The sequence below is a fragment of the Solea senegalensis genome, linkage group LG12 (assembly GCF_019176455.1).
Source record: "Solea senegalensis isolate Sse05_10M linkage group LG12, IFAPA_SoseM_1, whole genome shotgun sequence".
NCBI classification, from domain to species: Eukaryota; Metazoa; Chordata; class Actinopteri; order Pleuronectiformes; family Soleidae; genus Solea; species Solea senegalensis.
In genome coordinates this window covers 23,008,683-23,034,435 of record NC_058032.1, presented here as the reverse complement: position 1 = coordinate 23,034,435, position 25,753 = coordinate 23,008,683, and the positions used below count along the sequence as shown (strand labels likewise).

General features: G+C 42.5%; 1 protein-coding gene across 1 annotated transcript in view; it reads left to right on the top strand.

Annotated features, from left to right (window-relative positions):
* LOC122778832 (extended synaptotagmin-2-A) overlaps positions 1-23,786 on the top strand; it is a 28,522-nt gene extending 4,736 nt beyond the window's left edge. Inside the window, exons 2-8 of the mRNA XM_044040934.1 lie at positions 308-349; positions 2,153-2,287; positions 3,168-3,244; positions 3,697-3,769; positions 23,189-23,260; positions 23,404-23,461; positions 23,656-23,786. Of these exons, the coding sequence (XP_043896869.1) occupies positions 308-349; positions 2,153-2,287; positions 3,168-3,244; positions 3,697-3,769; positions 23,189-23,260; positions 23,404-23,461; positions 23,656-23,786 (588 nt within the window). The remainder of the gene's footprint in view (positions 1-307; positions 350-2,152; positions 2,288-3,167; positions 3,245-3,696; positions 3,770-23,188; positions 23,261-23,403; positions 23,462-23,655) is intronic.
* Positions 23,787-25,753: the final 1,967 nt, after the last annotated feature.

The window sequence follows — 25,753 nt, the reverse complement described above, 5'->3', positions numbered from 1 at the left end:
GGTTTCAGTGAAGGGATGATTAAGGTGTGTGTGTGTGTGTGTTGTTAGGTGTGGAAACAGTGAATAATAATAATAATAATTCCTGCTGGATTATATTATATTCAAACGTGACGGACAGATGAAAAGCGTTTCATGTCGCTGCCTGTTCATGAATAAACATCCTGACTCACAATAATCCTGGACTCATGATGTTAATTAAATAAACGGTAAATAAAGTTGTTTTGTGTGTTTTTTAGTGCAAACACAGATTTATATATGTTTGAGGGTGAGGGTTTTAACTCCGCCTCCTTTCTTGTTGTTTTTCTAGGTCCATTATCCTGATGTGGAAAGAGTGGAGTGGCTGAATAAGGTAAGACACAAACACATACACACACAAACACACACATGTTCCTTCCTTTCATTTGCACAAACTAAACAGCTTCAAAGGATTCATCTGTGTCAGTGTTTGTTTAGATTGTTTTAAATGATTACAACCAGTTACTGTGATTTTTCAACTTTCAACTAAATCTGAATATTCTCTGATTTTTTTGCTCCATATAAGCATAGAAATCATTAAAGGGGACATATGCAAAATCCACTTTTTAACCATTTTAATACTTATATTTGGGACTCTGGAGGCCCTACCAGTCGCCAAAGTGTGGAAAAAGAATACTTAGTCATGTTTTCGTGGTCCCCCTTGGTGTAAGTATAGGCGATAAAACACTCAATGTTGAATCCCCAGCGCTTATGACGGCAGCATGCGCATTTCACCGCGAATGTTACCACCCCACCAGTAAGTTTACTTTGAGAGCTCCACCTTAGCTCCACCTTGTCCAGGCGAGGGAGGAAGAGCGGTATTATGTCAACGCGGAGGGACAAGTGTGCTGTTGGTGGCTGCACAGTGGAGCACAGTGTTTTACACAAACTTCCAGCCGCAGAGGATTTTATATATGAAGCTAATGTGCCGGATAAAGTCAGCAAACGTGTGTTTGTGTGTTTGCACCACTTCACATCAGACTGCGGCCAGCGGTCGCCGCATTTAGTCAGCGAACGTATTTCACCGACGTACAAACACACACATTGTTAAGAAAAGGTCACATAGAGCTCATAACTGACCATTCTGACTCGTCCTAATTAAAAATATTTGTTCAGTACGTCCTCCATGACCGGAGCACAGACTCAGTCTGATACAGTCTCATCAGACTGCTCGCAGCTGGCGATCAGCGGTGCTGCACTCTCTGTGCAGTGGTGCTGCACTCTCTATAAACTGCCGCTGTGTGTGACTGAACGCCAGCTCCGGATCAGTCACATACAGTTTATTCAGCTCGCTGCGCGCCACTGGCGATCAGCGGTGGTGATCAGCGGTGCTGTCCCTAAGTTTTTAACTGATTTACAATTCGGCACTGTTCGGCTCGATCCTTATGTAGGACGTCTCTTCCTGTGACGGCACTCTCGCTGTTTTCTGCGCACGCTGCCATGTTGATATTGTCAGAGAACTAGTGGAGGGAGGGGGAGAGAAATGGAGCTGAGGGAACAGCATCTGAGCGAGTGAGCACTGTTAAGAGGAGAAATCAGAAACCCCCTGGAAGAAGTGGGTATGTGTTTGCCTGTGTCTCATTTGGTTTTAGCAGGGTTATTGAATTATTTCCTGATCAGATTTAGGTCATTTTTATGAACCAAATTTAACAGAACAATCAAGACAATAATCCACAGATTAACCAGTTTGGAAATCATCCTTATTTGCAGCTCTAATCACTGATAACTGGGTTCTGCCTCATCAGGACCAGGTTTTGGTCTCCATGAGGAGCACTTGCTCTCTCTCTAATTCATCAGGCCCTGTTAGCCTGTTAGCCTGTTAGCCTGCACACACAGGGAGAGGAGCTGGAGTATAAATAGTGTCTGAATGTGGAGCAATGATGATGATGATAGACCCTGACCCAGAGCTGCTGCTGCTGCCCACACACGCACACACACAGTGTGTTACCTGGACGATTATCACTGTCAATGTTTACACACAAATAACTTCCTGTTTAAAGTGAGTTATAAGGAGATTATTGTCTAATTTTTGTGTCGTCTTTATTGTCCTCCTCATCTTCCTTCTTGTCCTCCTCTTCGTCCTCCTCTTCGTCCTCCTCTTCGTCCTCGTCCTCCTTTTCGTCCTCCTGTCCCACAGACAGTGAAGCAGATGTGGCCGTTCATCTGCCAGTTTGTGGACAAGCTGTTTAGAGACACCATCGAGCCGGCGGTGCAGAGCGCCAACCCTTACCTTGGCTCCTTCTGCTTCAGCAAGATCGACATGGGCGACAAGGTGACGACAGAACAATGTCAATACATTTATATATATATATTGCAATTAGGGAAGTATATGTCTGCCAGTGGGCACAGAAGGAAAAACAGATGTTTAAATAAACCACTCACTCTCCCACACCAAACTCCATAGAGAAAATCAATGATTTTAGCCCAAACTCAAATGACCTGTGGGCCAGTCGGGGGCCAGTCAAGTAAAAATAACACTTTGGGGAAAGCAGCGGTGTGGTGGATGTTATAGCTCATATCATCAATATGGCCATTATTAATTCTTTTTTAATATGTACTCTATTTAGCATAGATGTGAGCTTTTCTGTCTTTTTATCCATTATTCTGTATAGCACCTTGGTCCTGTGTTTTGTTTAAATTCTTTACAAATGAAGTTGGATTGGATTGGATAATTTCAAAATATAAGTGGTTGTTTTGTGTGCAACAATAAAAAAAAAACAGCATATTTATTAATCTATTCATTTAAAAATAAAAACATATAGAAATTACTCATTACACCTTGATATTGTTTGGAGGGCCACATGTGGCCCCTGGGCCGCCACTTTGAGACCCCTGATTTTAGCTGATTGGGACACAGGAGCTGCTGCTCTACTGCTGCCTTGTGTGGTCACTTTGTGTCACTGAGGTCAATCTGAACAAAGTTATTTCAAATGCCGAATTGACAAATTAAGACATTTGAACTTAGTGATGGAGGCAGCAGTGGATCAACAATTCCTGTGCCTGTGTGATGATAAAATCACTGCTTTTCTCTATGGGGTTTGGTGTGGGAGAGTGAGAGTACCGTAGGTACCCAGAGAACGCCTGAAATCCAGATCTTGGTCATTATTTGACAATGAGTTGTTCACTTTTTTATATTGTGTTGTTTTTTTCAGCCACTGAGAGTCAACGGGGTGAAAGTTTACACAGAGAACGTGGACAAGAGGCAGGTGATCATGGACCTGCAAATCAGGTACACACTCAGCCTCGTTCACCACATTCACATGTACATGTGTCTACATATAGGGCTGGGCGATATGGCCTAAAAATAAAATCCCCGATTTTTTTTAGGCCACTACTTAAGACAAAGTAATTATTTCAAATGTTTCATACGGGGTATTGTGTGCAAATGAAGTGGGTAACGTTACCTGCCTCTGTGTTGTTTGGGGGCTATTGTTATCCTTCTTAGCAGATTGCAGGGCAACACACTGCTCCCACTCGGCTGTGCTTATTTTTAAGATACTGGAACAGGTTAGTTGTGGGGCTGCCTTTTGTTGGCACCGTCTTAAAACAGACGTTACGGGACGGGAGCCGAGAGAGAGCAGTAGACGTTTTTACCCAAGCTAAAAAAAAAATCGATTATTATTTTTTTAGTTTCCTGTCTTTCTTCTTCTATCCTAAAATTATCTTCTGTGTTTTTGTCAGTTTTGTCGGGAATACAGAGATTGACGTAGACATCAAGAAGTATTACTGCAGAGCTGGAATAAAGAGTATACAGGTATGTACAATAATATAAAAACAGCCACGGTCACTTAACGTGAAGTGAAACGTTGAGATTTTTTTTTTGATATTTTACAGCGATCTATATAGACATGATAAAATTTTTTTAACTTTATTAAGAATTATTTTAATAATTTGTCATTTTTGTGATTAATGTCACATAAGTAAAGGTTGATTTTTGCCCGAGTAAAAATATATAAAAGAAATTGTGATTCCAAATTTTTTTAATGGAAAAAAACTAAAGAAAATCACAAATGTGTCTAAAAAAGCACATTTATTTGTTTTACGTTGTGTTTTTGCACAATGTATAAACATATGGATGATAGATTATCATGTTTCATGATTTGTCATGTTTCATGTCATTAACTCTAATTATTATTGTTGTTTATTTATTTATTTCAAATATATATAAAAAAACGTACTTTAAAATACTAAAAATAATGAATCGATCATTAATTAAATTATAGTTATTTTTAATTAAATCATAATGCAATAATAACACTGGTTATCGTCAAACAGCAATAATATTAAATGAGAAGTCACTTGAAATAACAGGATTAATAATTTTCTGTTGATTTGTTAAATGAAAAATCAAAGAAATCAAAGAAATTGAAGTCAAACAAACACACTTTTAAATGAATTTAGAGCAAAATTGTCCATATAATGTTGGAAATGGTCATATTTTTGATTCCCACATAAATATTACATTTCTCTTGTTTCTTCATCAGAAAGGAGCAAGGAAAACAGAATTCACATTTAATCCCGTTTTTATTTTCTCGTCTGTCATAAAAATCACTCTCCAACTTGTTTTTTAATCAAAGCTGCTGCAGATGAACATAAAAATCAATGAATATTTGATAAATTGTTGCATATCTATTCCGTTAACCCGTTCTAACAATGCATATGTGTATTTTAACAGACACAGGCCAAAAAGACACTATATATACGGTATATACATGTTTATAAGGTTCTGTGTTTCCGACCTCAGTCGCCACAGACAGCCGTGACCTTGCCACACTCAGCTTTACATAATGTGTTTACAGCAAGGCTGATAATGGAGACGTTATCCTCTCTGCTGTTGGCAGAGGATCAGGCCATATTTGCTCTTCAGAGATCTGAGAGGAGGAGGAGAGAAGGGAGAAAGTGAAAAGTTGGAATGATTTACAGAGAGAAGTGGCTCACGCGTGTCAGGCAGAGTCAATATTTGCCTTCATTTAGGACTCAAGTTTTATAGCTGCAGACACCGGGCCGTTCAGTTGACGGAGGAGTTTATCGCGATATTCAGACAGAGAAAAATTAAGTTTCTCCCTATGTTTACGGGGAATATTGTGTATATAATCTCATGTTTAGACAAGACTTTTCTGACCAGAAACTGACGTTTGTAAACCACTCACACTCTCACACCAAACCCCACAGAGAAAATCATCGATTTTAACGTCACAGCATCACACAGTAGTTGTTGATCCACTGCTGTCTCCATCACTGAGTTCATATGTGGTTTTTTGGGGAATTCAGCATTTGTAATTTTTCGCTCAGACTTACCTTAGTGACACAAAGTGACCTCACAAGGCAGCAATGGAACAGCAGCTCCCGTGTCCCTGCGACCTGAAAACACAATTTTTCTCTATGGACTTTGGTGTGGGAGAATAAATGGTTTACAAACGTCAGTTTCCAAGCAGCAGAAGCTGTGTTGAGTGTAAGAGCAAGATATGATCCTGAAACTGAACATATTTCCTGAGATAACGTAGACGTGGGCCATAAAAACACACATCAGAAGATAAAAAGCCCAAACTGTAACTTTAAACTTGACCCTGATGCAGCAGAATCCTCCTCTAGGCAGGAAGAAGAGAATAAACACCATGCTATCTTCTATCTCTCCACTGCACTGGGTTTGATTAGCAAAATGTTGCTATGTGGTTGCTCATTGAAGACCTCTAACCAAATTTGGTGATGTAGACGGAGCCATCCACATATCAGAGGTTTGAGTCACTGCAGCCGCGGAGAAAAAACAACATCCTCAGTAATGAGGAACTCCGAGGGGAGTGCACTTCTTTTTAAACACACAACATTGTGATTGCAATCTCTCAGGACCGTCTCAAGGGAATCCGTCCAAATCTGGTGCGCAGATTTTACTCTGACTTAAATTGTCAGGATTAAATTGACAAGCTTGAGAATGAATTTGTGGAAGTGTTCATTCAGTGAGGAGGAGAAGAAAGAGGAGGAGGCTCCAGGAGAAGCTATGAGCAGTTATTCCCAAAGACTGGGATGGGGCCCAAATAAAGGTCACGGAAGATTTCTTTTGGGTCCTCAAACAAATCTGCATAACATGCATAAAATTAAGTTTTAATTAATTTAACCAAAAATTATATTAGGTGTGACAGAAATAGGGGCAGCTCAATGCCTAGTGGGATGGGAACTTGGCTTGTAACCAGAGGGTTGCTAGTTCAATTCCGGACAGGTCAAGTGCTGGGCTACCAATCCCCTATTGATTGGGTTAATTGGACACTCCAAATTGGAGGGTTGCGTCAGGAAAAGGGCTTTTAGCATAGGGAATTTTCGCTGCCGTCAAAATGTGGCGCAGCGCTGTTTATACGTGACAGATGGATGGTAGGCGGATTTTATGAATCAAATGGATCAGTCAATTTAAATGTCTTACATGAACAGTCCATGGTACAGTTTTACTGATGCTATTGGACAGCATTACCCAAAGTCTGGGTCAGGACCCACAGATGGGTCGCGGGAGGTAGTTTTAGTTTTTTCAGCTAAATTAATTAGCATTATTTTGTTTTTCAGATTTGTTGAATAACATGCATAAAATGAAGTTGTGATTAATTCATGTGTGTGGGAACATAACTTTGCCAAGGGGTTCTGTATTGTATATAGCATGCAAGACTTTGTATGTGCATGCGCCAACACATTTCCATTAATTCAACACACGTCAAGAGCTAATACACCATCAGAATGAGGGACTGAAAAATATTAGAGTAACCAGCAACATACTTCAATGTTAAATATACCGATATTTAATGTGGTGTCGGCACTCAGCAGGAACACTGAGTGCCAACACGTTATTTCTATTGTTTTTCCAAAAACAAATTTGCTCACATCTCACTAACGTTGCTCCAGGGCTAACGAGGGCTGATGCTGCTCATGCTCCTGAACTTCCCAAACATAATATTTGTTGACACTCCTCTGTGTTTTGGTTGCTTTGAGGAGTTTTAGAAACAAAGAAATCCAGGAGTGTTTTCTGTGCCATTGCTTTTCCTACATTCTTTTGGACCAGTGCTGACCCTTACACTTTGACCTGAGTGTGCTGATGTCATCAGTTAGGGGGTGGAAAATAATGATTCAACATACTTTAAACACAATTATATATTAAATTGTGTTTAAAGTATGTTGAATCATTGGACAAGGAAATTATCATTCAAAAATTCTATTAAATATTAGAAGAAATATAGGAAAAACAGCCAAACACACACTCCTCAGAACCCCCACTTCCCACCACCCTGTATTAATTTATCAAGTACTGTACCTCTTCAAATGTCAAAATGGTTCAACAATTAAAAATCTTATTTAATATTAAATAACAAAAATGACAGTACAAATAGACAAAAATGTATGCACAAATGTGCGCATGTCACTTTCTATTGTGAATTGGGTGGTAATAGTTGATAGATGATACTTTCAAAAAGTAGTTCCACATATAAACTGTCTGTGATTTGCTGTTCACTTGAGGAACAGCTACAAATCCATTACAAAGTGCTGAAACTAGTACGTTCATATTGCTGTTCTTTATTATCTATTCAGCAGCGACTTCTTAATAGCTTAGCATTGCATGTCCAGAATCAGCTGATTGTTTCCATCTAAAATGCTGATGATTTTGCCCACGTCGTCCCACCTCATCGATCCAACCATTTTCTAACACTATATCCCCCACATCAGGGTTGCTGTGGGAGCTGGAGCTAATCCCAGCTGACATAGGGTGAAAGGCTGGGTGCAGCCTGGACGGGTCACCAGTCCATCATAGGACCAACATACTGTATCAAGACAAACATTCACTCTCACATTCACACCCAGAGAGAACCCACACAGAAAGGTTTGGGGTGGAGAAAGGATCCAAACCAGTCACCTTCTGGTGTGAGGAATCCCTGCTAGCCACTAAACCACCGTGTGACCTATAGTCACAGATCACTGTAGCACAAATCCCCATCAACGATCAATGATAGATCTAATGTCATGACCCAAAGCTCACATTGACCTATTCAGTACCATGTTACCGAATCGTAGGACTCACATCATGCAGTGTACTTATGGTTCTGCATTAAATATACAACATAAACTTTTACATTCTTTTGATTGAATATTAAAGAACATAAACAGTTTTTACAACTATTGATTACTTTTCTTCTATGCTAAGATCTTATAATTTGGAAGCACCCCAAAAAACATATACCTAATACATTTCTATGGAGAAGTGGACGCAAAAGCTGAGCTCAGTTTGGCATGACTGTATGAAGAGGTAGAAACGTATCGGTCAAAGTTTAGAAGACAGAGAGAAAGTAACAACGAGCCATTTTCCAAAGAGGTGGGAAAGGTTGAACAATGTTGAAAGATGAAATTTTTAAACAATTTGAAGTAAAGAGACAAAGAATTTAAGTGAAAAATGTTGGAGTGAGAGAAATAGGAAGGAGGGGAAATATGAGGTAAGAGGTCTGCTAAGGCCTCAGAAGTAAAGTTTGAAAGGACAAAAAAGAAGAAGCTGGAAGTCTGCACTGTAAGCTGCAGAAAACTACGTTGTAGATAAACAAACACCCATTAACATTCGAAAAAGCATCCGTCTGTTGTTACTGCCGCTATATTCATTGTATTGTTTCCATGGGTGATTCTACCAGGCATGCGAATCCAGCTGTGTGATTCCCTGTTGAGGATTGGTCCTTCTGGACCAGAGGCTGTCTACTTCCTGCTTCCTGTTCACTGGCGTCTGTGATTGGTGTGGCTGTGATTCGACCAAGTCTACCAATCGAGACTCTTCAATCAACCCCAACTGCAGTATAAATAGCTTGTGTGTGAACCAGAGATCAGTTTGCCTTGCTGTTGGTTGCATACCATTGTGTGTCTAGGAGTATTTGGATAGTGTTTCCTTTTAGTATTGCCTGTCTGAGTGGTTCCAGTCAGTGTTGACTTTACCCTAAGCTGGTCCAGTTGTCGTATTCCACCTTATTTCTGATTCCAATCACATGTTACTACTCTCCAAAACGAGCCAGGTTGTAACACAGTGGGTTTGTGTAAGAGGGGCATTTTTCAGTTGTTCCCTTTTCTACGGTGTTCGGGAAGCACAAAACGATATTAAAAGATGTGAAACACTTTTACATGGCCAGAGACAAATTTGCATTCTTGACAAACAATGTCCTTTCACAAAACAAATTTACATGCAAGACACTTTTTCAAATCCCCAAAACAAATTTCTGAAGGTTAAATCAAATTTACATTTTAGAATACAAATTTGCAACCTGTAAAACAATTACAAATTCAAACTAAATTACCATTTGGAAAACATGTTTTGCATTTTGTAAATACGCTTTCCAAGATATACTGCCATGCCCCGCCTTGTCTCCGCCTGCGTCTCCTGCGCTTCCTCACTCCCCTCCCACTTCTCTCGGTGTGGCGTGTATTCAACTCACCTGTGTCAGGAGCACACCTGTTCCCAATCTTCTCATAAAGAGCAGTCTTTACTTCCCGGATCTCTCTAGGCCTGAATACTTAGCCATGGAAAACTAAATAAATGACTCTCTCGCAGCAAGGCTAATTTGCCCGTCCTCCTCCCCAGTTGGAGCAGGTCTCTTTTTCCTTAAAAAGGACAACTCTCTCTGACCATGCATTGACTACAGAGGACTTAATGACATTGTGGTAAAGAATAGATACCCTCTGCCATTAATAGAACTCGCCTTTGAACCACTGAATCAAGCCAATATTTTCACCAAGCTCAACCTAAGAAACTTGCATCATATTGTTCGTGTTGAATACCTTGTTTAAAACACCTCTAGGCCACTTTGAATACTTGGTAATGCCTTTCAGGCCCCCATAGTTGTTAAGGCCCCAGTGATGTTTCACGGGATATGCTGAACAAGTTCATAAGATGACATCCTCATTTATCCCATAACTTAGATGAACACAAGGTACATGTCAGTGCTTCAATGATTATTAGAAAACAGACAATTTGAAGTAGAGAAATGCAGTCAGTTTCCTGTGTTTCATTATTGAAAAAGGTGGGTTGGCCCACACCCACCACCCGCAAGCAGCTTCAATGGTTCCTTGGTTTTGTCAACATCTACCACTGTTTCATCAGGGATTACAGCAAGGTGGCGGCTCCAATGACTCAACTCACCTAATCCTGCATCCCGTTCTCCTGGTCCCTGTCTGCTGATACAGCTTTTCACCAGCTGAAACTACTGTTGGGGCTGGCCATGGGGCTGTCCTATCACAGTGCACATCCTCTAACCAGAAGCTCCACCCCTGCGCTTTCTTCTCCAGACAACACTCCCCTGCTGAGAAGAACTACGATGTAGAAAATAGAGAACTCTTAGCAGTGGTTTCAGCACTACAGGAGCGGAGGCACTGGTTGGAGGGGTCCTCCCAATTTTTCATTGTTTGGATTGACCATAAAAACCTTGAGTACCTTCGATCCGCTAAGCACCTCAACCCATGTCAGGGCAGTTTAGCCCTCTTCCTGGGTCAGTTTAATTTCACCCTCACCTACCGTACCAGCTCATGCAACAGTAAACCCCATACCCTGTCCGGAATTGGACCCTGAACCCATCCTCCCTGCTTCCCGTTGTGTTACGATGGCGCCGCGGATGGTTGCCTCGGTGTGTTGGTGCGCGTTGTTTTGTCTTGTTTTGTGTTTTAACTCCGTTTTTTGCGATTATACCCGGAGCTCTTTCACCAGAGAAGAGCTCATGAACATCGGGGTAACAACACCAGCGGACTTATTTCCTACTTTTCTTCTCCCCACACTGGAAATTTTGGACATTATGGTCAAAGGTGTGCTCACCTTTGTCCACGCAGTGAAACGCCGGAGGAGAGGGAAACGGGCCGGTGCGCTCGTGCGTCTTCGCCAGCGCGGATTACGCACTTCGCTACCGGGAATATTTCTCTCTAATGTGCGTTCACTGGCAAATAAACTGGATGAATTACAACTGCTGTTGGGAAAAAACAGGGACTTCTATTCATCGGCTGTTTTGTGCTTCACGGAGACGTGGCTGTGTGGATTAATACCGGACTCTGCGCTGCAGCTGGCAGGCTTCCAACTCTACAGAGCGGACAGAGACACGGAACTTTCCGGCAAAACCAAAGGTGGAGGAATCTGTTTTTACATCAACAGTGGCTGGTGCAACGACGTGACAGTGATTCAGCAGCACTGTTCTCCTGACCTGGAATCTTTCATCATAAACTGCAAGCCTTTTTATTCACCCCGTGAGTTTGCTTCATTCATTCTGGTCGGTGTTTACATCCCACCGCACGCCAGCGTGCAGGACGCACAGCGCATGCTCGCCGATCAGATACTGTGTGTGGAGCGGATCAACCCGGACTCTTTAGTTATTGTCCTAGGCGACTTTAACAAAGGAAACCTCACTCGCGAACTCCCCAAGTACAGACAGTTTATTAAATGCCCGACCAGAGAGGAGAACATTCTGGATCACTGTTACACCACAGTCAGGGATGCTTATCACGCCGTCCCCCGTGCTGCACTGGGACTCTCTGACCACGTCATGGTCCACCTGATTCCTGCCTACAGGCAGAAACTAAAGCTCTGCAAACCTGTAGTGAGGACATCAAAGAAGTGGACCAGTGAGGCTGTGGAGGATCTACAGGCGTGTTTGGACTCTACTGACTGGGATGTATTCAGGACTGCTACCAACAGTCTGGATGAGTACACAGAGGCTGTGACGTCATACATCAGCTTCTGTGAGGACTGCTGTGTTCCATCATGCACCAGGGTGAGTTACAACAATGACAAACCCTGGTTCTCAGCCAAGCTCAGAAGGTTAAGGTTGGATAAGGAAGAGGCCTTCAGGAGTGGAGACAAAGACAGATTTAAAGAGGCAAAGTACAAGTTTAGCAAGGCGGTGAAAGAAGCTAAACGACTGTACTCTGAGAAGCTCCAACACCCATTCTCAGCCAACGACTCTGCGTCTGTCTGGAAAGGGCTTAGGCAGATCACCAACTACAAGCCTAAAGCCCCCCACTCCTTTAACGACCAACGCCTAGCCAACGACCTGAACGAGTTCTACTGCCGCTTTGAAAGACAGAGGGACAGTCCTGAAACCATCCCCCACAACACCTCCCAACACCCCCAGCTCCAGTGTTTCACCTACACCTCCCCCACCTCAGCAGGGGCCTGGGCATCTCCACCAATGCCCACCTTAAAGGTCCCCCCCTCCACCTCCCCACCCACCTCAGTGTTGACTCTTTCCATCCACGAGAGGGACGTCAACAAACTCTTCAGGAAACAGAATCCCAGGAAAGCAGCTGGTCCGGATTCTGTCTCCCCATCCAGCTTGAAGCACTGCGCTGATCAGCTGTCTCCAGTGTTCACAGACATTTTCAACACCTCATTGGAGACATGTCACGTGCCAGCCTGCTTCAAGACCTCGACAATAATCCCTGTTCCCAAAAAGCCAAGGACCACAGGACTCAATGACTACAGACCCGTCGCCCTGACCTCTGTGGTTATGAAGTCCTTTGAGCGTCTTGTGCTTTCACACCTGAAAGCCATCACCAACCCCCTCCTGGACCCACTGCAGTTTGCCTACAGAGCCAACAGGTCTGTAGACGATGCAATTAATCTGGCCCTCCACCACATCCTCCAGCACCTGGAGGATGTGGTGTGGATTTCAGCTCTGCCTTCAACACCATCATCCCGGCTCTGCTCCAGGAGAAGCTCTCCCAGCTGAGCGTGCCTGACTCCATCTGCAGGTGGATCACTGACTTCCTGTCTGACAGGAAGCAGCATGTGAAGCTGGGAAAACATGTCTCCGACTCACAGGTCATCAGCACCGGATCCCCCCAGGGCTGCGTTCTTTCTCCTCTGCTCTTCTCCCTGTACACAAACAGCTCCTGAAGTTCACGGACGACACCACCCTCATCGGACTCATCTCTGATGGTGACGAGTCCGCCTACAGGTGGGAGGTTGACCAGCTGGTCACTTGGTGCAACCGAAACAACCTAGAGCTCAACGCTCTAAAGACAGTGGAGATGGTTGTGGACTTCAGGAAGAACTCAGCCTCACCTGCACCCATCAACCTCTGTGACTCCACAGTTGACACTGTGGATTCCTTTCGCTTCCTGGGAACTATCATCACCCAGGACCTCAAGTGGGAGCTGAACATCAGCTCTCTCATCAAAAAAGCCCAGCAGAGGATGTACTTCCTGCGGCAGCTGAAGAAATTCAACCTGCCAAAGACAATGATGGTGCACTTCTACTCCTCCATCATTGAGTCCATCCTCACCTCCTCCATCACCATTTGGTACGCTGCTGCCACGGCCAAGGACAAGGGCAGACTGCAGCGTGTCATTCGGTCTGCAGAGAAGGTGATCGGCTGCAATCTTCCATCTCTCCAGGACCTGTTCGCCTCCAGAACTCTGAGGCGTGCAGGAAAGATTATGGCTGATCCCTCCCACCCCGGACAGAAACTCTTTGAGTCACTCCCCTCTGGCAGGAGGCTGCGGTCCATCAGGACCAGAACCTCACGCCACAAGAACAGTTTTTTCCCGTCTGCTACTAGCCTTATCAACAAGGCCCAGAGACCCCCCCCGACACTCTGACTCCTCTCACTCCTCCTCTGCCTCTACATGTCACATTATCATAACATCCTTTTTATGCGTTATATTAACGTCATTACTGTGAACTTTGCACCTGGTGAATATTTCACTGTTACTCACTTCTGCCCAGTTGTACTGCTCTTTACTGCTCTTTCTGTAGTGCTCTTTTTCATCTTTAAAAAACAAACAAACATTTATATACTGTGTATATATACGTTTACTGTTCACTTAACCTTTTAAAATTTTGTATGCTTGTTATGCGCCAATGACACCAGAACAAATTCCTTGTATGTGCAAATCGTACTTGGCAATAAAGCTCTTCTGATTCTGATTCTCTCATCCTGGGGGTCGCTTCCTGGCCAATTGAGACCCTGGTCAAACATGCTCAGCAGGATCAACCTGACCTAGGTAATGACCTGCCTGACCAGGTGAGATCACAGGTTTTACAATGGGGACTTGCGTCCAAACTAACCTGTCGTCTCTGGAGCAGCCAATACAAGAGCCTTCGTCTCTGCCTGCTCTGTCCAGTGGCGAGAAAGCGCAGGCCAATGAGGACCTAGCGCTCCGTTGGCTTGGGTTGAATATGCCCACACCTCCCTCATATTTCTCAGCAACAGTTATGACTCCAATCATGGTTTGCCTGGGCTTCCAATTCCCCTTATTCCCTTCGCAGGAGGAGGAATTGGCAGTCCCTTCTGTTCAGAGACATCTTCGCCACTGTCGTCAGGTCTGGAGGGAGGCCCGAGAAGCCCTTCTGCACACGGCCGCCAGGAACCATCATTTGCCAGACTGTCACTGCACTCCCACACCCACATATACAACTCATACGTAGAGAGTCAAATGTACACGGCCAATCAATAGGTTTTCTCCTCCGCATGTATACTCCAACTCGCAAGTTGTCTGATTGAGTCGCCCTATGGCCTTATCTCGGTTAAAATGTGCATGTAAATGTAGTGACTGATGTGTTTCACTTATGTTCAACCATCTCAGCTGCTCAGTACTTCCACTGCTTCCTTATTTGAAGTTATTATGTATGTACTTACCTGTGATCTTCTGGACTTGTCTCTGTATCTTCAGTGCAACTATTTCCAGTGTTGCCATATGGATCCACACCTGGTGGCCCAAAAAGTATTCTGAAAATCTAAGCACTGTGCATATGTGTCAGCACTTTGATTTTAGGTATAATGTTCCCAGCACAGTCTTCTGGTTCATATGTTGGCATTTTTACAGTTCTCCAAACCACATATACAGCATGTGTGCACTAACCTCTCAAACCATACAACAGAGTTTTGCATTTGCTGTGATCTGCTACATCCTGCATGTACTATATGTACTCTGTCTCAACCCTGAAAACTCAATGCAGTATTTACCACTTAGAGAATCACAGCAACATGATTCAGGACTCACTAAGGTTTGTGTATAAAAGGTATATGTGGCAACACAACCATGTCCCAATGCCAATAAAGCTTTTACACACATGGCAGTGAGGAGGTAATTAGATTTACAGTGAGTGGAATAATGTTGACGTGGTGTGTTTTTCGGTGTTGTTTCTTTCTTTTTCTGCTCAAGGAGCACAAAAAAGATAGATGGGTCTGATTCCAAGAAGTGTGAGAGGGGAGCAGAAAAGAAATTATGAAAGGAAGAGACAGAAAGCAAGACAAAAGGAGAGAGAACTAGAGAGAGTCACAATTTCCCCTAATGGTGCATGCCCCTGCATTGCTTTTCCTCCTGACTACACTAATGAGCAATTTGAGGCAGTTTAAGAGTCATTTTCGATGCTCTCTGTCCCTCTCTCTCTCGTCTCCTTTTTTCATCTTCTCTCTTCCATCCTCACTATCTCACACTTCCTTATTCCTCTCTTCTTCAACCTTCTCCTTCTTTCATCTGCTCTACTGCATCATCTACTTCTCTAAGGGCTGTATCTACCTCTGACTCTGTGTGTTTGTCCTCCAGCAAGCTGCCTATCCGTCTGTGTTAAATATACACTGTGAAGCATAGAGAGGAATACAGAGAGAGAAAGAGAGAGGTGAGGGCAGTGAGAGAGGGATCCTGAAGAGATCTTACACCCAGAAACATATGCAGCAGCAAGAAGCAGACTGTGGTGTTTACAAAAGCACATATTTCTTAGAGGCAGTGTTCGTCTGGATGATGAAAGAACCTAATTGGTTGAGTTGGACCTCAAGGGGTGGAACAACTAACAAGCAGCAATTAGGCACAACTCAGTCGGATGCAAATTGGGCTCACTTTGATCAGGATATGATTAAAAATGAAAGAAGATGTGATTAGTTTTTTCATAAAAGTAAAAAGCTGACTGTTTTTGTCACTGGTTGTAAAGTTGTGGCTAATTGGTGTATAGAGCGCCAAGTGTCATGTGACTTCATTTGCGCACAGTGCTACAATGGCAGCCACAGATGCAGTTAACGTGAATGGGGTGGGTGCTTAATTCAACCTGTCAGAGTTAAATGTGCACTTTAAATCCTCTGATATATCAGAGATCATCTAAAATATCACAACATTTGACAGAGAGAATATATCTTATCCTTCTGATTAAGTATGGAAATAATTGTAGAGGATATTTTTCCAGACCTGCAGTCACATCTTCAGATTAAGTGCTTATTCCAGAGAGTTACTCAAAACCGAATGTACCTGGATGGATGCAAATTGATGCAATATGAATATATTGACAAATATTCAACTGGCTAAAGATAATGTTGGATCTGGAGATGCAGTTATTCCAGACCTGCATTATCCTAACTTCTCCAACCTCCTGATTAACTTCCCTTCATCTTACTCCAGAGACTCACTGAAAGTTTACAAGAGCCTGAGGGAAACAGATGGACGCAATCTGTCTTTGTGACAAACATTCAACTCTAGAGTTTACTGGCAAAACATGATGTTGTCTCTGCAAGGTGAAGTGTCGCGTCATAACATAGCATAATGTTAGTTTTAGGAATGTTATATAAATGACTGCTGTGTTAACGTTGCTGTGCAGACTAGGTTTTGGCAAATCTCTGAGACCATGACTAATCAAGTGCTAACCGCAATATCCGTTGCTTGTGGGTTCCCATCGCTGTGTCTTCTTCTGCTCACTGTGAGCATGTGTGCCTCCACTGTCTCTTTGGACCTGTGGGGATTTGGTAAAATGTTCTGCTGTTAGCCTGTCTCCAAGTGTTTTGGCACATCTATCCACCTTCTTCACATTTGCCTGATTTATGTGTTGTCTAGTATATATGTCTGGAGAGGTGAACATTGTCGTTGACTGCCAGAGGTCATTTACCTTGGTTGCATGACATCAGCTAATCAGGCTCTATACAGTTGGGAACTGTGGAGCTGTCATGTCTAGTCCATTGTGGCCACATTGCATTGTTAGGAATATTTTTCCCTTTGGGTTGACTGTCTCTGTCTCACCCATTGTGCATCAGAGTCCATTACAACAAGCTTCTCAGCCTCTGTTTGGATACCCATACATACAAAACACAATCAATATGCTGTGTAAATACACACCAACTCACACTGCAGCGTGACACTCAGCTCAACCTGTGTGCCAGATATGTCAGCAATGGAGTAATTGCACATCCAAACCATGTGGTAATGTCACAAGCGAGGTGAGCTCCTACAGCAGAAACAGAAGGGGGAAACCTCTTCAGTTTTTTCACCTCTTTGGTGATTTCTTTCATTCTGTCACACTGACAGCTTCTCCTTTTCACTTATGTTCCACTTTTCTTCAGTCCTCCTTTCGTTGACCTTTATTAGATATATACATGTGACCCTTTGGGTTTCATTTCCTTTGCTCTTTAAAATGAGCTCTTGCGGATTTTGTGCAACCATTAATTGATGGATGAAATCTTAAGAGATTTGAATAGTTGAAAAATGACTTTGCTCTTCTTTAAATACAGATTTGTTGAAATATTTGTGTGTAAAAAAATAATCACTCGCTCAGGCACTCACCTTCTACTGCTTTATCCTCCACAGCAGCACGAGGCGTGATATCGTTGTGTATTTCTCTGCACTCATGAACACAGTGGCACATTCAAAAGGCTTGAGGGCTTTTAAAAGTTCTTCTAGCACGATCCAATGTTCTGGTTTCAAATCAAGGTACCTTTTTCCCAGAGAACCCAGAGAAAACCCATGCGCACATAGGGAGAACATGCAAACTCCATGCAGAAAGGCCCTTATTCCGACCGGGTTGCAGCTCGGGTAACAATTAATCAGTAATTATTATAAATAATTATGAAATTAATTGTAATTGTTTCATACTCCATATGTCCTGTCTTAAGCTAATTGTTTATTGGAAAAGAGGTATTTGATGCCCTTGAAATGGTTTTCCAACAATATATTCCACAGGAATTCACAGATGAATTATTGGGAGGATTACTGGGGGATTGGAGGGGTGGGCCAAGAAATATCCATTGAATATATTATTTACAGCAGCATTAGGAAGCATAACCATTAGATGTCCAAGATTTGTCAACTGGCCTTGTTGATTCAGTGATGTTCATGCTTGTCTGCCCTTCATTTTTCACACCCTCTGAACATAAAACAATTTTTTTAAATTAATTGCCCCCCCCCAATTCTGTATGTCTCTTGGAGTGGACATTTAACATTGTAGCCATCTCAATGTTTTTCACACTACTGAAAAGGAAAATCATTGTATGGACGTGTATGTTGTACTGTTGTAGACCGTCATGAAAGAAAGTCATCAAGCGGAATGAAAATAATACTATGCGCATTGGTCCCTGTCCCTGAACTGTAAGGGAAGGCTATTATTCCTTACACAAAAACAGGCTCCTTCTCGTTCTTTAGTCTATCACTTTTTACATTTGTTTGCCTCATGTTTTAGTAGGATTTTTATAGCTGAGTCCACTATCAAATTTTGAAAAGAGACAAAAAAAAGAAAGTGTTTTGAAAGTTGTTCCACTCGTCTTTTTAACCTTGGACGATTTGAAAAGAAATTCTGTGGTAGATTTTTTTTATACATAGACATGTACTTTTCCTTTTTCACTAGAAACATATTTTTCTTCCTATCTTTTTTCTCTTTTGTTAACCTGCAGACGTCAAAACCAAATGACATTAATAGAGGTTTGGTGTTTCCCGATTTCCATTTCTTCTGTATCATCACATTTTCTTCTCATTCATCATTTTGTTGCTAAGTTACCACTTCCCCACTCTCCGTCTCTCACATGTGAACTTTTACATTCTTTAAGTCATGCATATTCACTGGGAAATATTTCCTGTTTGAACCCACCCATCTGTCTGCTCCTCCCCTTGTTTTGCCCTCTGTTAGAGCCATTTGTTAGAGCTTCTCCATAATTTCTTCACTGCTCTATCCTTTTCTTCATGTGTCCTTGGCTCACTTTCTCCGCTCACTCCTTTTCTTTTTATTTTCCCTCCCCACCTTTTTTTTTTGTGCAATAATGAGTGAGAGTGGTTGGTGGATCCCAAGGCCACTTTTTCTTCTCTCCTGTTCCTCTTCTTCATTCATTCATCTCTCGCTTTCTTTCTCTATTTAAAGCCAGAAGAGGAGGAAGTTTTGGTTATTCAAATTATACTGAAGTAGTCATGTAACCAGGACTTGTGACGACAGCACTGCTGCAACATAGGGAATCATCTGTTAATAAATAATACACACAAACCTTTGATAATATAACACACAGTCAATGCTGTGATTGTGATTTTACATCATGTCACACAGGAGTGTGATCCAAAGTAAGCTCAACTGTGTTCATTTGGTGTCTTTATTCCGTTAATTGGATTGACCTGAAATCTAGTTTACAATTTTAATCCTGATGATCTGTTTCCTCACAAGTTTCACAGAGATTTTGACTTGGTTCTCTATTCATATTTCTCATTTATTCATTGTGTTAAGCAATGACGAGCAATGTTTGGTGTTTTGGATATTTTTAGACACACCAATCAGAATGTGTGTCGTCAACGACACACATTCTGATTGGTTAGATGTTCACTTGTCAAAAAACTCAGACTGGAAACATAAAAGCCAGAAAATCGCTCAGTAAAATGTGTGAAAATGCCTTTAATGTCTGTTGAATTCTACGATATAACTTGTGTCCACCGGTCTGAGTGCAAGCAACTGACTCCATTTTTAATTTGACTTCCATTTTACAACTCCTCCTAGAGGCGTTTTCACACTGAGATCAAAAAGCATACTCATGCATCACAACACAAACAGTTTACAGGCCTCACAGGCTGCCTTTGTCAACATGTTCCTTTTAATTTTCACAGTTTTTGTCCTTTAAGGGGAAATGTATGAAGAAAAGCACAGCAGGGAAACCCAAGCCTTTGTTGTGAATTGTTATACTCTCTGTGGTTAATGGATTTCTGAAAGAGGATGACAACAGTGAAAGGACTGAGTGTCTTCAAGTGTCACATTTACTCAAAGAGGTAAATGATATTCAGTCTGTGACAGAAGAAAAATTGACAAAGACACCAGCAAATGTTGTGAAAAATGCATTGTGCTGCTATGATATAAAAAGCTACTGTTAAGTAAAAAACTTCATTATCCTTTCACATATTACATAAGCTAACACAATGGGTCTCATGCAAGAACTATCTGTCTGGACATATTTGGTTTTAAGTGGAGAAATGCCATAAAATCTATTAAGTACATCTACAATGATGTGGTCTACCTCAGTCATGTCTGCGTGACTTTAGCTTTCAGTCAGGAGAAGAAATAATCAGGTGACGTCTAACATTCACAGGGCGTTTCATCTCCTCCTGGCCCCCAGTTCAGCTCCTCCCTCCTATTCCAAAGCCAGAAAGACGCTCTTTCTACTGCCTCCCCCAACCTACGGACAGCTGCCTTCCTCTCCCTTCCTGCTATTCCTGTGAGTGTCTTCCACACAGATTGTGCCCGGAAACCCCTACATCTGATCTCGACTGGGAAAAGCCAAGTCTGCCACCCTTTGTCCCTGCACTGTGCAACGAGGTTCTGATACTTGGAGGCTTTCCTCTCATCGGCCTTGTCGCATCCGTCTTCCCCAGGGACCGCCAGTTCAGGATGATCTTCCTTGCCTCCTCAGACCATAGAACCACGTCCGGCCTCAGCGTTGTTTGCACAACCTGGGGGAAGTTTAGACTCCCTCCCAGGTCTACCCTCATCTCCCAGGATTGCGCTTCTTGGAGGAGGCACTTTTTGGTCTTCTTGGGGGCTAATGGTTTCTCACCTTCTCTGATGAACTGTATGGATAGTTTTGTCTCATACTGGTCTGAAGCTGTTTCTGTCTCTCCCACGCCAAGATGTCAGCCAGTGCACAGAGAACCTTATCATGGCACCATCTGTATCTTCCCTGGCTGAGAGCTGTCTTGCATCCCGCCAGTATGTGCGCCATTGTTCCTCACCCATTGCATAGCCTACACAATGGGTCCTTCAGTGCAGACTTCAGTGAGCTTCCGCTTCTGCAGGTCCCACTTTGTCCAGGCTCCCTGTGATCCGAGTTTGACGGCCCTAGACCTGCGCCTTGATGATGTCCTTTATCTTATCTATCTGTCTATCATTACGCCTATACCTCAAACATTTTAAATGATTTAAAGTCATGTATTAATCACGAGGATTAATACATCTCGATCTCGATTTTTCTCGCTAGATTGTAACTTTCCTTCCTAATTTACGACCTTCATTCAATCCCCAACATTAAATCTGGACCCTACAGCCACCAGGAATTAATGGAATTAATGGTATGTAACAGCCACCGTAAATAGACTTTTAATTATCCTCAGTGCACACTGACTTCAGAGTAATAACATCATAAACTCTGGAGAAAACACTCAGTATGTACACTGCTTTACAGCCACTGCTTTAAGAAGCCATACGGGTATGTGTCAAATATGACCTTAACATGATTTGCAAATAATTTGATGCAGAGGCAGTTGAGCCTGTTGCTGTGACTGAGATTGATGACGAGGAAACAGGAGGGGTGGTCACAAACATAGGCCACAGCACAGCATGAGGATATCAAAGTGTTTGTGTCTGTGTTCAAAACAGAGAAAAAAATAGTTTTTTTTGTTTTGACAATTTATCTCATGTCCTCCTCATTTTCTTGGCATTTTAACTTTTCCTATCATCCAAAACTGCATTTAAGTGAGAGACTGCTGTGATGCGCAGTAGGGGGTCCTGTTATATCCAAAGCTGCACCAACGTAAATTGAATTTCATTTGTTCAACATTAAAAGCAATAATCTTCCTGAATTGCACTGCAAACCTGATGTTTGTTAATCTCAGTGTGTTGAGACCTTTTTGTCCAAACAAGCTTAGTAATTACTTAATATTTACTCCTACCCATAGGTGGTGGAAGTCTAGCATAACCAGCAGAACAAAAAAAACGAGAATAATGGCTCATTTAGAGAGGATGATGGCACAAGAAGAACCTGTTATTAACAGACGGGTTCTGGGAGACAGAATCCACCCTTTAGATAAGTGTCATCACAACTATTTATTCCCGCTACCATTTTAACCGCTCAGAGGTGAACATGGGCTCTGCCTCCTTCTCTTAAAATTATAAGGTTCATATGTAATGTAAATGTGCCCGTCCAGAAACTCTGATCCGATTGGATTTGTTCCGATTGAAATTGACAATTCCATCATTCAAATGGACGCAAAAAAGATTTCCGCCTCCTCTCCTGGTCTCTCCAATTTCAGCTTAGCTCATCCTGCACGTCCACTGCCCTGCTCTCTTCAGCTGCTCTACTAAATCTTTATCACAATAAACATCTGTACTTGAGTCCAGTTTAGTGCCTCACTCACTCCACACCTTCTTGAAAAAGATGCAGCCACAAGTAATACTTGTTGGCATTTTTATCTTTACCGCAAGCGTCTTTGACCGTGTAGCTCCCCCACTGGGACGCCTGAACACCGACTGTCACCATCTGAAACCTAAAATATTTAGAGGCCAATTAGTCCATTGGAGTATGAAGAGAGTGTGAGGCGAGTGCCACAAGGTCAACATCTCAGGCAGACACATTACAAATGGCTAATCACCCAAAACTCTTCAACAGCAAAGTGATGATCACTCCAGGGATGGGCAAGAGATCAGTACTCATGTATAATGAAGCCTTGTGTGGGGAGGCCAGCAAACCACAGATTCATCTGGGTCTCAGTCACTCAGAAAATACCCTGTAGAGTTTGGTGCTAATTCTTTTGCTAAGCAAATTGAGTGCACAGTATATGAGTGTGGGTGTGACAGGGAGCAAAAGAGAGGGAGGAAAAGAGATAATGCTCTTACGTATTAATAGAACTGCAGTTAAATATAGCGCCTAATGTGAGGCTGTATGCCAGCTATATAAATAACATATTTATAGCAGAGCGAGTGTTTGCATTAGGGATGCACCAATTCTACTTATCTTCTGAGTGAGTGCAAGTACAATTACTTGAAATGGAGTAGAATAGAATAGAATAAAACTTTATTAATACCCCAAGGGGGAAATTAAAAAGGTCACAGCGGCAGGAAATATACAACTCAGATACAAAAACAAGAGACACAAGAAGGTTGCGACTTAACAATAGTATATAATAATTTAAAAATCTAATTTGTTGTTAGAGAGATGGAACCTGTGTGTGCGTGAGAGTGTGCGCATTCCGTCAGGCACTGTTGTACAGTCTGATGGCTGTAGGTCCAAAGGAGTCCCTGGACCTCTCCGTTTTGCACCTGGGGAGAGTGATCTTTTTCCTATTGAGGAGGGTCTTAATGTCCTTGTTGATCCATGGCTTGTTGTTCAGAAAGCACTTTTCATTTTCGTAGGAACAACACAATCCTCACAAAACCGCATATGTTCTGTACCCTCAATGTCCTCATTGTAGACCTCCAGGAACAGATCCCAGTTTGTGGATTGGAAACAGATCTCCACCACGCAGTCCGGTATGTCCCCATTCAGCCATGTCTCCGTAAAACATAGGAAGCTGCATTCACCGTACTCCACTGACTGTTTACAAGTGTCGTGGTCTCGTCCAGCTTATTGGCCAGCGATCTCACGTTCCCCATGATGACTGATGGAATACAAGGTTTGTATCTCGTCTGGTTCCTCTGCCGTCTTTCCCTCGTCTTCGTGCCAGCTCTTTTCCCCCTCCGACGCCTCCGTAACTTTGTCAGGACATCCGTCGGTAGAGGCCTGGTGTGGGCCCGCCACTTCAGTAGCTCTTCCCTCGTAAAGTTGAGCCTTATCGTGACAGTCCAAGTCCAGTAGTACGGTTAGCAAACACCAAAACACACAATAGTATGCAGCTCAGAGCTGGGTTTGTACTCAAAACCACAGAAAGTTAGACATGAAACGCTGCTGCAACAGGCTGTGAGTATCATAACAGCAAAAAACAAAACATATTATTTGCCTCACTTTGACGGTGAACAAAATACAACATTATATGCTTTTGCAGCTGTTTAAACATTTACAATGTGCTCCAAAGGTATTGGCAGAGGTTTTGCTGTTCACTTCAAACATTTGTGTTTGACATCAAAAGACGAATATAACACATGAGATACACTCCTGAACACAATCTTAAGACCAGGGGAAAAATTACAAGTATTCACATTTTGTGCTGGTGGATCGTAACCAGATTGTAAGCACAAAGACAAAAAAAATTGAGCAGGCAATTTATTGAAAACTACATTTAAACTGTTTAGTTTAGGATGTTCATCACCTGATCAAAATTTTAAGACCACCGCCATAAAGAGTCAAAGGATGTGCAAAAATCTGGCTTCCATGTAATTTTCTGTCATGCATTCACACCGTCATGACTCCCTGATGGCAAAGGCAAAAAGGCTTTTTGTCTTTGAACGTGGCAGGATTGTTGAACTGCACATGAAAGGCCTCTCGCAGCGCACCAACGCTGCAGAGGTTGGACGCAGTAACAGTCATTCCGACAGGCTGGCCGTGAAGACATAGGCCAATCCTTGACCCAAACAAGGCCATTACTGATGCTGACTGGAGCCCAGTAACCATAAGACGGCATCTGCAACAGGAATTAAAGAACAAAAATGCCACGTCCCCTTCCAGGCCATAAACTTGCCCATTTGCAATTGACATTGGAAGGTGGAAGAAAGTTTTATTCTCTAACAGTGGAGGAGACTCAGTCATGATCTGGGGTGCGTTTTCCTTCAATGGAACAATTGAGCTACAGGTTGTGCAGGGGCGTCCATCTGCGGCTGGTTATGTGGAGATGTTACAGCCCCTTATCTATGTGGTGATAACTGGGTCTTTCAACAGGACAAAGCTGCACAATTCACAATTCCCACCTGACGAAAGACTTCCTCCAGTAGAATAAGGCCACTCTTTTGGACCATCCTGCATGTTCCTGTGATTTAAATCCTGTTGAGATCATTTGGGCATGGATGGCAATAGACATCAGTTCCAGACCGTGGTTGCCCTTTGTCAAGCCATTTTTATCGCATGGAGCAATGTTCCCACCAGCCTCCCGCAAACATTTGCGTCAAGCATGCCAAAACACATTTTTAAAGTTGTACAAGGCAAGGCGATTGTACAAGGCAATCATCTCGTCGTCGTCACCAGACTGCCATCCACTGATTGGCAGAAAGTGTTGTCGCTGGAAGGGTCATGAGCACGACGTTCGGCACAAGAATTAAACCAAACAAAGCAGAACTGTAGATCAGTTTAAAGGACTTAATAGTCCTGAAACCATGCGGTAATCTCCAACATTTTGCAAGGCAATGTTTAAAATCTCAAGATTTATCAGAGGTGTATTTCATACAGCCAGGCTATGATGACTCTGCCCATGTTGAGGAGTTTGTGATTTTGAACGATTTATCACTGAACATAGTAAACAACATACATTTTGAGTGAACACACCATGTTTCTTTTTAAATAAATAGTGTTTCATTGAATGACTCTTTTGTCATTCAATTCCCTTTTCCCACTGTGAAACCATGTATGGAGGTGTTAAGGAGCTCTCTATGAAATTGTTGTTTTCCTTACTGAGTGCAGTGCAATGACTCAAAAGTTCCCTTTCATGTCCACCTTGGAAAGTTGGTAGGCAATGAATCTGTCAATTCAGACACAATTTAAAGCTTGCCCGTATCAGAGAGAAGTCCCCAAGTTATTTATTCCTTTTTGAATGTTAATATGTGTGATATGATTGGTTTTGAGGGTTAAGCTGATTTAATGTCATATGAGGCCTTGTTGTTGATTGAACCTGGTTG